Source organism: Lithobates pipiens, unplaced genomic scaffold, assembly GCF_037356315.1.
Source record: "Lithobates pipiens isolate NorthernLeopardFrog02 unplaced genomic scaffold, aLitPip1_a1.2 Scaffold_18, whole genome shotgun sequence".
Taxonomy (NCBI): Eukaryota; Metazoa; Chordata; class Amphibia; order Anura; family Ranidae; genus Lithobates; species Lithobates pipiens.
The window spans coordinates 602,918,949-602,932,292 of record NW_027507758.1 but is presented as its reverse complement, the minus strand read 5'-3'; the positions used below and the strand labels follow the sequence as shown (position 1 = coordinate 602,932,292).

The 13,344-nt window shown below is 44.4% G+C and overlaps 1 protein-coding gene across 1 annotated transcript in view; it reads left to right on the top strand.

Moving 5' to 3' along the window:
• PNOC (prepronociceptin) overlaps positions 1–12,039 on the top strand; it is a 192,902-nt gene extending 180,863 nt beyond the window's left edge. The window contains exon 3 of the mRNA XM_077489255.1: positions 11,063–12,039. Coding sequence (XP_077345381.1) covers positions 11,063–11,647 — 585 coding nt within the window. The 3' untranslated portion in view covers positions 11,648–12,039. The remainder of the gene's footprint in view (positions 1–11,062) is intronic.
• Positions 12,040–13,344: the final 1,305 nt, after the last annotated feature.

The window sequence follows — 13,344 nt, the reverse complement described above, 5'->3', positions numbered from 1 at the left end:
GCAGCAGGGCTCATTCCTGCACTCCAACTAGAGTATCTGGGAGAGGTTGCAGTGTCATGGCACCAGCACCAGTGCCTAAGGTCCAATTTTTCAGCCCCTGTTTAACAGGGGCATGTAATTACAATTCTTGATATAATATTTCACAGCAGGGCCCATTCCTGCGCCCACCGAGAGTAACTCTGAGGAATTATAGTGTTGTGGCACCAGCACCACCACAACCACCAAAGGCCCAATTTTTCTACCACTGTTCAACAATGGCATGTAATTATAATTCTTGATATAATCGTTCAAGAAGGGCTGAGCCCAGTCCTGACAATGTCCAACTTGTCATCACTGCACCGAGATGCATTTCTCTGCTCTTTGCCATATCACTGACATGTATTACCTCAATCTCCACAACTTCCCCAGCATGCATTATGGCACTCTCCGCAAATGTACCAACCCACATTACCCATCTCTCCACAACTTTACCAACAAGCACTATCTCACTTTCCACAACTTCACCAACATGGACTACACCACTAAACACAACTTCACCAACATGGACTACACCACTTTCTACAACTTCACTAACAAGCACTACCCGACTCTCCACGGCTTCACCAACATGGACTACACCACTTTCCATAACTTCACCAACAAGCACTACCTCGCTCTCCACAACTTCACCAACATGGACTATACCACTATCTACAACTTCACCAACATGGACTACACCACTCTCTACAACTTCACCAACATGGACTACACCACTCTCTACAACTTCACTAACAGGCACTACCCGACTTTCCACAGCTTCACCAACGCGGACTACACCACTATCCATAACTTCAACAACATGGACTACAGAACTCTCCACAACTTCACCAACATGCACTACTCCACTCTCCACAACTTCACAAACATGCATTATATCACTCTCCACAAATTCACCAACATACATTACCCAGCTCTCCACAACTTCAGCAGCAAGCATTGTTTTACTCTCCACAACTTAAGCAATAAGCACTGTTTTACTACAATGTCACTAATGCCGCGTACACACGTAACAGTCTATCCGGCGGACTTAGTCTGGCGGACTGTCCGCCAGACTGTCCGCCGGAATTTCCGAACGAACTACCTGCCCACACACGGTACTTTTGCAGCGGACTAAGTACGGCGTACTAAGTCCGCCGTACTTTTGAAATGAACGGACTCGCCCACACACACGGAGGAAAGTCCGCTCATTTTGAGCGCAGCTCCAGGTAGCTGGGACCAGCGAAGTAAGCGTCGCTGGCCCCGTCACCTGGTATAGACTTAAAGGGGAATCCCTATGCCGAAAAATCGGCGTAGGGTTCCCCCCTAGGTCCATATCAGACCCTTATCCAAGCACGCTACCCGGCCGGCCAGGGAAGGGGTTGGGGATGAGCGAGCGCCCCCCCTCCTGAGCCGCACCAGGCCACGTGCCCTCAACATGGGGGGTGCCTTGGAGAAGGGGGGGCCATGCGGGCACTCCCACCCCAAAGCACCTTGTCCCCATGTTGATGAGGACAAGGGCCTCTTCCCGACAACCCTGGCCGTTGGTTGTCGGGGTCTGTGGGCGGGGGGCTTATTGGAATCCGTGAGCCCCCTTTAATAAGGGGGCCCCCGGATCCCGGCCCCCCACCCTATGTGAATGAGTATGGGGTACAATGTACCCCTACCCATTCACCTGTGAAAAAAGGTAAAAAAAAACGCAACACACAAGGGTTAAAATAGTTTATTGCACAGCTCCGTGGGTCTTCTTTTGTCTTCGGGGTCTTCTCGCCGGACTCCTCCGCTATCGTCGGCTCTTTTGATAGCTCTTTTACTAGCGGAGGAGCCGGCTATCTTCTTTGCCACCGCCCTCTTCTTCCCACTTCGGGGGTCTTGTCCCCCTCTTCGGGGGTCTTGTCTCCCTCTTCATTTCTTCTTGCTGGGTCACCGCGCCTTCTTCTAGCTCTTTTACAAGCAGTGGCCCGGTCTTCTGTCGCCGCTGCCGCCGTCGCCGTCTTCTGTTCTTCTGGAGCCATGCTCAAAATGAGCAGACTTTTCTCCGGGCGGGAAAAGTCCCTTAATTTCAAAGGTACGGTGGACTGGCACACACACGGCCGTACTGTCCGCCGAAATGCGGGTCTGGCGGACAGATTGGTATGCAAAACTACTTTCTTAGTCCGCCGGACTTTTGGGTAAAAAAAGTCCGCAGGAGCCTACACACGGGCGGATTGTTTGATCGTATGTACGTGGCATAACATGCACCACCTCTCTCTCCACAACTACACCAACTTGGACTACACCACTCTCCACAGCTTCATCAATATGGACTACACCACTCTCTACAACTTCACCAACATGGACTACACCACTCTCTACAACTTCACTAACAGGCACTACCCGGCTCAGCACAACTTCACCAACATGGACTACACCACTCTCCACAAGTTCACCAACATGGACTCTACCAAACTCCCCACTCTCCACAACTTGCCCAACAAGCACTACCTCTCTCTCTACAACTTCACCAACATGGGCTACACCACTCTCCACAACTTCATCAGCATGCGTTATGCCACTCTCTCAAATTCACCAACACACATTACCCAGCTCTCCACAACTTCACCAATAAGCACTACTTTAGTCTCTACAATGACACTAACATGCACAACCTCTCTCTCCACAACTTCACCAACATGCACTACACCACTCTCCACAACTTCACCAACATGGACTACACCACTCTCCACAACTTCACCAACATGGACTACACCACTCTCCACAATTTCACCAACATGCACTACCTCTCTCTCCACAACTTCACTAAATTGGACTACCCCACTCTCCACAACTTCACCGATATGCACCACCCCACTCTCAACCACCTTCCCAGCATGCATTATGCCACTCTCCACAAATTCACCAACATACATTATCCAGGTCTCCACAGCTTCACCAACAAGCACTACCTCACTCTCCACAACTTCACCAACATGACAACCAGCTGTTTTACTCTGTAGTATTCCTTTTTTATTTTATTTTGTTTTCTATGTTTTTTTGCCAAGTTCAATTATTAACATTTCCACTTTTCAGCCCCTGCTGTGATGAATGCCAAAACCATAAAGCAAATGATAAATGGAATAGCTGTGCGACAGCCCAGAATAGTATTTTTGCCAATTTTGTCTGGTAAGTACGTGCAGCTGTTGGCCTTGGAAACATTTTTACCATTTTTAACCACTTAAGGAGGAAAATAACGAGGCTTTTAAATGCGTTTTAGCCCTGGGAACACAATCATCAAGTAAATAAACAATCATTTTAGATGTAGAAAATGTTTTGCCGCCGTGATGTGTTTTGCTAGCTGACGTCTGGGTTATGGATAAGCTTTAAAGAAGATGTAAAGCCAGTCACTAGAGTTTCATAAAGTCATATAAAAAGCCATTTTCAATCTCCAACTTTTGTCCCCAGTGACCCCGTCATGAGAATCCTTGTTCAGGTAGGTGACAACTCTCTGTACCTGTCTCCTAATTTTGCTTCCATGTTGTCGTCCTGAACTAGGGGCTTCACCAGCAAGCACTACTTCACTCTCCACATCGTCACCAACATGAAATACACCACTCTCCACAACTTCACCAACAAGCACTACTTCGCTCTCTGCAACTTCAACAACAAGCACTACCTTGCTTTCCACAACTTCACCAACAAGCACTACCTTGCTTTACACAACTTCCCTAACATGGACTACACCACTCTCCACAACTTTACCAACAAGCACTAGCTCACTCTCCACAACTTCATCAACATGGACTACACCACTCTCCATAACTTCACCAACATGGACTACACCACTCTCCACAACTTCACCAGCATGGACTACACCACTCTTCATAATGTCACCAACTTGGACTACACCACTCTCTACAACTTCTCCAGCATGCAGTACTGGAGAGCGAGGCTGAGAACGCCGGATGTAACCGGGAGACTGGGTATGTGCGATAACCTCATTGCTACTCTGGAAGCCGGGACCCTGCGAACACTGGTGGACCACAAGCTAAGAAGTTGCCATAGCTGACATGTTTCACATGCCTGCTCTTTGTCAAAAAGCCAGCATGGACTACACCACTCTTCATAACGTCACCAACCTTGACTACATCACTCTCCACAACTTCACCAGCATGCAGTACACCACTCTCTACAAATTAACCAACACACATTACCCAGCTCTCCACAACTTCACCAATAAGCACTGCTTTACTCCACAACATCACTAATTTGCACTACCTCTCTCTCCACAAGTTCACCAATATGAACTACACCACTCTCCACAACTTCACCAACATGCACTACCTCTTGCTCCACAACTTCTCCAACATGCACTACCTTTCTCTCCACAACTTCACCAACATGCACTACACAACTCTCTACATACAAACAAAAAATGTGGCGCTAAAATCTGTGCACAATAGAGTGAAGGTATACACCATACCAAAACACCCAAATGTATATAAATCAATATATATATAAACTAAACAAATAAATAACATAAATGTCAAAAATTATTATCTAAGAGGTGTTGCAACATAAACTGAATCAGGGTCACAAACAGGTATGAAGGGTAATTACATAAAATATGTAACTACTTCCAAATTGAGTGTAATCAAGTGTCCAGCGAGTAACAAATATTCAATGGATGTCTGTAGAAGTCTCTACACAGTCAAACGCTGACACTCGAGAAGGCTTGCCAGAAGATATCTCAAAGAAGGCTTGACAGATGATATCACAATAGAAAAATTAGGTACTCTTACCAGAAACGTTGGACGCATCCACCTTATAGCAGTGTGTCATACAAGCTTACAGCGCTCAACCTCTTGCGCTGAGGTAAATGGAACTCCAAAACTGGAACCAGGCCATAAGGCTAATGACGGGCCACATATGGAATAGCGGACATCCAGACTGGTGACTCACGATACCATAGCTCGATGAAAATCCAATATGTAAGGTAAAAGAATATAGAAATAAAACCCAGAAAAGTGCAGATCAAAATTTAATTTTTTTTTATTCACATCAAAGTAAAGATGTGACAATAAAACGAGATCTCAATATATATAAAAATGGCAATGTGAAAAGCACAAGATAGGCTGGCCCGACGCGTTTAGACTCTGTGGGTCTTCAACTGGGGCATACTACACAACTCTCCACAACTTCCCCAACATGTACTACTCCACAATCTACAACTTCACCAGCATGGATTACACCACTATCCATAACTTCACCAACAAGGACTACACCACTCTCCACAACTTCACCAAGGACTACACCACTCTCTACAACTTCATCAACATGAACCACACCACTCTCTACAACTTCATCAACATGAACTACACCACGCTCTACAACTTCACCAACATGGACTACACCATGCCCTACAACTTCACCAACATGGACTACACCATGCTCTACAACTTCACCAACATGGACTACACCACGCTCTACAACTTCACCAACATGGACTACACCATGCTCTACAACTTCACCAACATGGACTACACCACTCACAACTTCACCAACATGCATTCCAGCACTATCCACAATTTCAGCAAAATGGACTACCCCACTCTCCATAACTTCACCAACATGCACTACCCCACAACTTCACCAACATGCACTACACCACTCTCTGCAATTTCACCAACATTGACTACCCAAATCTGAACACTTCCTCACTGACCAGCACTGCTCTGACATGCTCTTCCTTAACTTACAGCTACTGCACTGATGCCCCGGTATTCATAAGTTTCAGCAAAGGCATAATGTTGGCTTGTCTGACTTTGAAATTGAGAAGTAAACCCCTCCACTAGACATTTGCGCTGAGCTTCGGCTTTGAAAACAGCTTTTGTGGCATGTTTCCTATCCAGCTCCAAGCGTGCATCTTTTTCAATAAGCACTGATAATTGCTACTTTGCAGTACATGGAAGAAGGGTAATTGACAAGTGAAAGGTGTTGTTACTGTATGAATACTTGTTATCTTTAATCAGTCTAGATAATTGATCCTTTCCTACTGTCTGACAAACACAGAGAGGAATGTCGGAAACAGCTGCCCTGGCAGATTGTCTGTCTAAATAACAGAGCGCTGAGACGGCTCCACGATGCGCTTTTTGACATTGAACTGCTTAATTTCTTCCTCTTACTTTTACATCATAATGACAGTGATTGCGACGTTGCTCTTTTTTTACATCTTCATGACAGTTAAACGGGTCGAGCAAGAAGTGTGGACCATCGCACAAGTTGATACCGTACTGACCCTGTTAACATCTTAACTTTTACGAAAAATACCTTTTCTCGGCAAGGTCCGCTCAGTAAATGGATTAATGGTCCATTGTTATTCTGGTGTTTCAGTGAGTAATCCTGCTTCTAATACAAAGTTCAGACAAAGCAATTTTCAGCAGGTAGAGGTTACCACAAAACAGAGTTGTCCAAAAGTATGCTCTGCATACTCTGGGTGTAATCATCCTCAATCTGGGGGACATGCCAAGAAACTTGATGTCTAACATAGTGATGGGATTAGGTCCACAAACGAGTACAGTTCTGCTTAGTGATCACTTCTTTGCTTCCTCTAGCCATCTTCTGCTTTTATTAGAATACCTTGTGTATGACTATTGTTTACACTGTATCAATACTCTTTAACCCGAGACAAGAGAGGGGTCCATTCCCCCCACTCAGGTCTCAATTTACATTCAGCTCTCTGCTATATGATGTGCAGTGTGTGACATCAGATCCCTAACCCCTGCCTTCCGGAGCTAAGAAATGCTGTGTAAATTCCATAATTTTAGTGGCTGTAGAGGAGAGGGGACTACAGATAAACAGGTACTACTTATGTAGGAGGATTTGTTTCATCTCTGTGTATCGCCTGAGGTCACTTCACTGGGCACATGTGAGAATTTACAACTACTTTTAATTAAAGTATCTTCCCAGAAGAAATGTACCCTCTAAACCAGGGTTTCTCAACCAGGGTTCCTTCAGAGGTTGGTAGGGGTTCCTTGAGCAATGACCAATTTCTGGCTCTCAGATAAGTTCCCACTGACACCATTGATCTATTTAGTTATCTGAAAGCCCTTGTACACACGGTCGGAGATTCCAACGGAATGTTTCCTATCGGACCGTTATGTCGGATATTCCGACTGTGTGTGGTCTGCATTGGACTGTTTCCGTCGGAATATCCGACGGACCAAGTTTTCCAACTTGCCGGTAAAATTTTCTGACAAAATGCTCCTATCAGACATACTCTGATCATGTGTAGCCTATTCCGACGGACAAAGTGCCACGCATGCTCAGATCAAATTCCTAGACCAAAGCTATTGGCTATTAGCCTGAACGTAGTCCCGTCGTAACTAAATAACGTCATCACGTTATGTACAATCGGATTTTCCGACAACTTAGTCCGACCGTGTGTATGCAACATCACTTCCGGACCTCTTTTGGAAATTAATCCGTCGGAATTACTCCGACAGATTTGGTTGTCGGAATCTCCGACCGTGTGTACAAGGGCTAAGGGGGTAATTCTTCCCAATGGCCACAAGTGTGAGGGGCATTCTTCTCACTGATCATCACACTAATGTAACATGAGTTGTAGATACAGTAATTTTGTAAAGGAGAAAGTGCCACAAATAAACAGGTACAACTTAAGTAGGAGTATGAGGCCAGCCACTCCACTGGGCACATGTAAGGGTTTACAACTACTTTAACCAAAGCCTCTTAAAGTGGAAGTAAACCCATGGATTTAAACAGTTAAAAAAAAAAGGCATACCGGGAATGCTAACTGCACATTGGCTGTGCTCTCAGCCAAACTATCAAACCATCCAATGGCTGGTGTTATAACGAATCACATGTGCAGCATCATAGCAGTTGAAGATTAAACATAGGCAAAGATGGCGGCTTCCTTGGCTGAAAGCCATAGGGGAGTTTACTTCCACTTTAAATACACCTCCCCAGAAGAAATTATCCTCTAAGGCAAGGTTTCTCAACCAGCGTCCAATGGAACTCTAGGGTTTCCTCCAGAGGTTGCTAGGGGTTCCCTGAACAATAGGCAACTCCTGACTGTCAGATAAGTTCCCAGTGACACCACTGATCTTTTTAGCTATCTGTAAGATAATTCTTCCCAATGACCACAAGTGTGAGGAGCATTCTTCTCACTGACCATCACACTAATGAATCATGTGTTGTAGATATAGTATTTTTTTTTAGCAGGGGTTCGCCGAGATCAGACAGTTTTATTAAGGGTTCCTCTCTGTTGAAAGGGTTGAGAAAGGCAGAAGTAAAAGAAAAAACGATGGTGAGATTGTGTTTTTGTGTAAATGAGGGTTTTCGGGTTTGGTGAAATTTAGCCAACTTAAGCTTGATTAACATCTTTTCTGGGATGGGTAATTAAAGCTAAACTCCAGGCATTTTGACCCTTGTTCCCATCTCCCCGCCACCCCATTATTTAAAAATCCTTTTTCATTCAGTCCTCTACTTGGTCTGGTGACATCACGGCAGCTTCTTCTTCTTCTTTTGCTAGACACATTCTTCCAAGACTGAGTAGTGCTCGGGTGATAGTGTGTGAGCGCCGCTCAATCCTGGAATACTGTGAGCCATGCCTGCATGATGTCATGCCCAACTGAGGAGGAAGTAGAGGACAGCAATGGAGTGTGAAGAAAGTAAGCAACAATTGCCATTATTTTTTTACAAGGAACATACGCTACGGATCAACATTTTATTTTTTTACATATTATTGAAGTTCTACATTAAATAGAACCTTTTCTCAATAAGATGCCTCTCTTATGCCATTCACTTAAAATCCATTGCCCAGCACTGTGTAAAACAATCAAAGAAAGCTTTTGTAGCAGTTCTGACCGTTTAGACAGTATTACCCCTACAGACTTAAGCCGGCTATAAACAACCAGCCTGTTGGATTTTACAAGCAATTATTGCTAGCGGCTGTGATCATGAAGAAACTTGAAATGCCGCCCCGAGCTGAGGCGGAATTGTCTCCCTACCAGTACTCAGGAAATGGGAGCTGTGACAGACCCAAACAGGACAGGGGCTTTTGGAGGGGACTGCAGGGTGGCCTCTTGATACTGACTATGGGCCCAGGCTTTTAAGGGAGCACTATTCTTGCCTGGGGGACCATTGGAGTGGTCTTGCTTCGGATTCAAGTCCATGTCACACCAAAACACACAGACTCTGGGAACTGGGGGATCCAGGTACATATTTGCCCAAACCAGCATTGACCGCTTCAGACTGTGAGACTCAGAGCAGATGGTCTGCTATAGTCTGTTTATTAAGGTGCTATGTGTTTATTAAGTATGTCTCTCCCATTGTGTGCCTCCTAGGTGTGCATTCCCATTGTTAATTGAGTCACTTTATTGTTTCTGTCTGTTGGCTATTGTGGCTAACTTTTGGAAGTTCCTACATGATGGGTTTATTTGTGTGTTAACTCTACCCCGTTATCTAACCATTGTGTGCTGTTTTGGGTAAATATTTGGTTTTATTGTGGTGACTGACCTACATTTGAAGTGTATAAAAACCTGTATTTCTGTTCAATAAACAGTCATTCCTTTGGATTTTACCTCAACATCTTGCCTGTGTTTGGGGTAAAAGGGCTGGTATTAGCAGGAGGCACTGTTTGGTGGAAGCACCTAAGCAGGGTGCCAAGCGTTTCATCACAGAAGAAGGCATCAGAGTTCACTCATCCAGAAGTGTCACGCTGTGTAATACAGAATGCCACTCAGACTGACCCAGTGCCGAAGAAGTGTATTCAATTGTGTGGCCTCAGCTGGCACTGCTCCTGCCACACCTCTGACCTTTTTTTTCACCCTGCCCACCGGAGCTTTGCCACAGTCACTGTTATAACTGCTAGCAATAACCATGGTGTCTTCCTGGCAAGGACGGCTTCCCCAGTTCCCCCATGTCAGGTGAACACAATGGCTCTGTAGAAGGGATTGCTCCATCAACACTTAATGTGTTAATGGGGGAATCGAGCCATTTACTTTTCTACAACCGCTCCATCTATGGTGGCCCTGTACACTCATAGACACTCTTGCAGGGTGTCATCATGGCTGTCTACACTCATAGTACAATGCTGCAGAGACATCATTATTTTAGCATGACTGTCTGCATCATTGAATGAAGAGGACCATCGATGTAACAAAAGAAAGAGGACCCAGGAAGTATTTTGACTGACCAGAAGACTAATGGAAAGAGGTATGTATGCAAGAAAAATTAAATTGCAAAGGGTGTACTGCCCACCACAGCCTGGAGTTGGGTTTCAACCAAAAGTCGAGGACTTTGGTTACCTGGCCTCAACTGAAGTCATGTAGCCAAGCCTCCAAAGCAGCCTTTCTCAACTTTTTCAGCACAGAGGAACCCTTGAAATAGCTTTCTGGTCTCAGGGAACCCATGCTAAAAAATGTGTATATTTACAGCTTATGATACATTAGTGTAAGGGTCAGTGGGAAGAATTTTCCTTACACTTGTGGCCACTGGGAATAATTACCCCCTTACAGATAGCTAAAAAGATCATTGGTGTCAGTGGGAACTTATCTGAGAGGCAAAAAAATGCTCATGACTCCTAGAATTCCATGGAACCCTGGTTGAGAAACCCTGCTCTAAAGTCAAACCCTAAAGCTTCCCCTATATTAAAGACCACATGACCAGAACCTGGACCGTAGATAATTAAAGCCACATTTCTAGGTAAGTGTTTTGGCAAATTTTTTTTTTATCCATCTCCTCACAAATTGATAACATGTGGCTATGTTAAAATTTGAGTATAAGCCTTCCAAAAAAATAAGCTCTGTTGTATCTGAGGGTGCTTGGCTTTGGTCAAGGGCAGAGCTGTGTCTCACTGAAACAAGCAAAGAGGCTCTGATTTATAGTGACTAAAAGCAGACAATTTTTCAAGAGAAGGTATATGTGTGGGGATTTACACTTTCTCATGAAGGACCCCTTTAAATGTATATAAAAAAAAATGCAAAGCCAATAATCAATTAGCCAATTCCCTGCCCACATCTCTATAACTGTTTTGTTTTTTCATCAACAGCTCTGCATCGTGGAGTGTGAAGGAAAAATCTACTCCAGTTCCATGTGGGGCGTATGCAAAACAGTCCTCATAAAGTCTTCGATACAGCTCAGCATGGACAGTTTTGAGGAAGACTTCAAACCTTTTGAGGACAGCCAGTTCCCCACCAATTTCAAGCATCTGAACGACCTCACCAAAATGGTTGACTTGAGTAAGATCAAGGATGAAAAGAGATTGTCCAAAATTAGTAATTTGATCCGCGAGCAAGAAGAAGACACCAGCATCGGAGGTGGAGAAACTGCGCTCGGGATGACCACCGGTCCCGACGAATTCGGAGACTTGCAAAATCCATCGAATGCCATGTCTAAACGCTTTGGGGGGTTCGTCAAGGGAAAATACAGCTATAGGAAATTCATGGGCCCATCGAAAGACCTTCAGAAGCGCTACGGTGGCTTCATAGGTGTTCGAAAATCAGCCAGGAAATGGAACAACCAGAAAAGGTTTAGTGAGTTTCTGCGGCAGTACTTGGGGATGACCACACGTTCGGCTGAATATGACAGTTTTACTAATGATATGAACGAACTGGATGAGCAAAATGAGATCTGAGACTTGTCGAATGATGCACATAGTTGATTTAGAACTACGAAGGCACAAAGTCAACCTCCACTTTAGAGTATAATTTAAAAAGCCCTCGCCAATGTTATTGGTATTTTGGAACCATGCCTAGTGGATGTACGCAGTACAGCTCGAATCATTATCTTAAAATAGATGACATCTTGGTGAATATTTGGCAAAACTGGGAAGTAAAGAAGGGTGGTATTAAGAAGTAAAAAAAAAAATTAAATCTGCTGTTTTAATGTATGATCCAATACCCTTTTCCTTATATTTTGTAAATATATGACACGTATGCTACATGCAATAGGGTTTGACATTGTCATTTGAAATCTGAGTTGCAATTTCAACTGGCCTATAGTAATTAAACATTTACTTGATATTTATATTGGTTTTATCAAGGGAGCAGGTGTCCATCATCATTACCCGAGTTATACCTAAACCAATTTTTTTCCAATGGGGACACAGACAGCAATAAATCACCAACAGGGGTTCTAAAACCTCCCCACTGTACTAAATAGAAGTGTTTATTATTGATGTCTGTGGCCCTTCTTGGAGATGACCTTTCATTGGCCCAGGAATCTCCCCATGGGCACCACAGAAACCAGAGCTTCAATTCTTTCCTTAATCTATCCAAAATCAAACAATGTTTTGGCTTGAGATACACTTAAAGAAGACTTATCATATTAAAATATTCATCAGTCAATTTGATGCACCTTATATAATATTCTCTGTTTGCCAAGAATGGTTATTTTGATAGCTATTGGATCGTTTGGACTGGTTAGGCCTATGGTGTCCATTTTAGGACAGTCTTTCTTCTAAAATCCACCAACTATCCTAGTAGATGCTCTTCCTGCATATGATGTTGTATTACGAGCCACTCTTCAGTCCTTCCCTAAGGGACATTTTATTATTCACAGCAGTGGCCAATAGATGGGCAAATGCCTTGTAGGAATAACTAGTAACAGGGCCAGTGCTAGACTATTTTGCACCCTGGGCAAGACCAACAACTTGCACCCCCCCAAAAAAAAGCATGGAAACCAGCAACCATGGCCAGTGGCATAGTGTGGGTTGTCAGAGTCTGGGGCAAGGCAAATAATTTGCTCTCCCTAACACGTTTTTCTGAAATTTTCATTGCCGGCAATTGTTTTGTTTACTTTCAGCTGGCAGCGGGCTGGCAGCGGTGGGCTGGGGTAACGGACCCAGCACACTCGGGACGGCGAACCCAGGGTGACCGTACTGGCTGACCCCTCCCTCTACTCTACACCACTGGCCATGGCTTTGCCCTAGTGGTAGCATGGCCCTGACTAGTAGTATTATATTAAGTCTTCCCAAGCCACTTCTTCAGCTCTATTGAATGTCAGGAAAATATCACTCTTGGAACTCCATTAGAACTGAAGAAATGTCTACGAAACACCTTCAAAATTACAGAACAAGTCCAGCTGAATGTGACTAACAACCACCATCTATACCATGACCTGGATAAATGAGAACCAGGGGCGGACTGACCACTCGGCACTGCCCGAGGGCCCCAGGCCACTAGGGGGCCCCATCGGGGTTGCCAGCCTCAGTAAAACCAGGGAAAGTATGTCAAAATCTGTGGGTTTTTTTTTACATCTGTCTCTCAAATGTCCCTTACCGACATCCTTTTCATCTAAAAATTCCAAGAATATAGCTGCCCCACCTCTCTA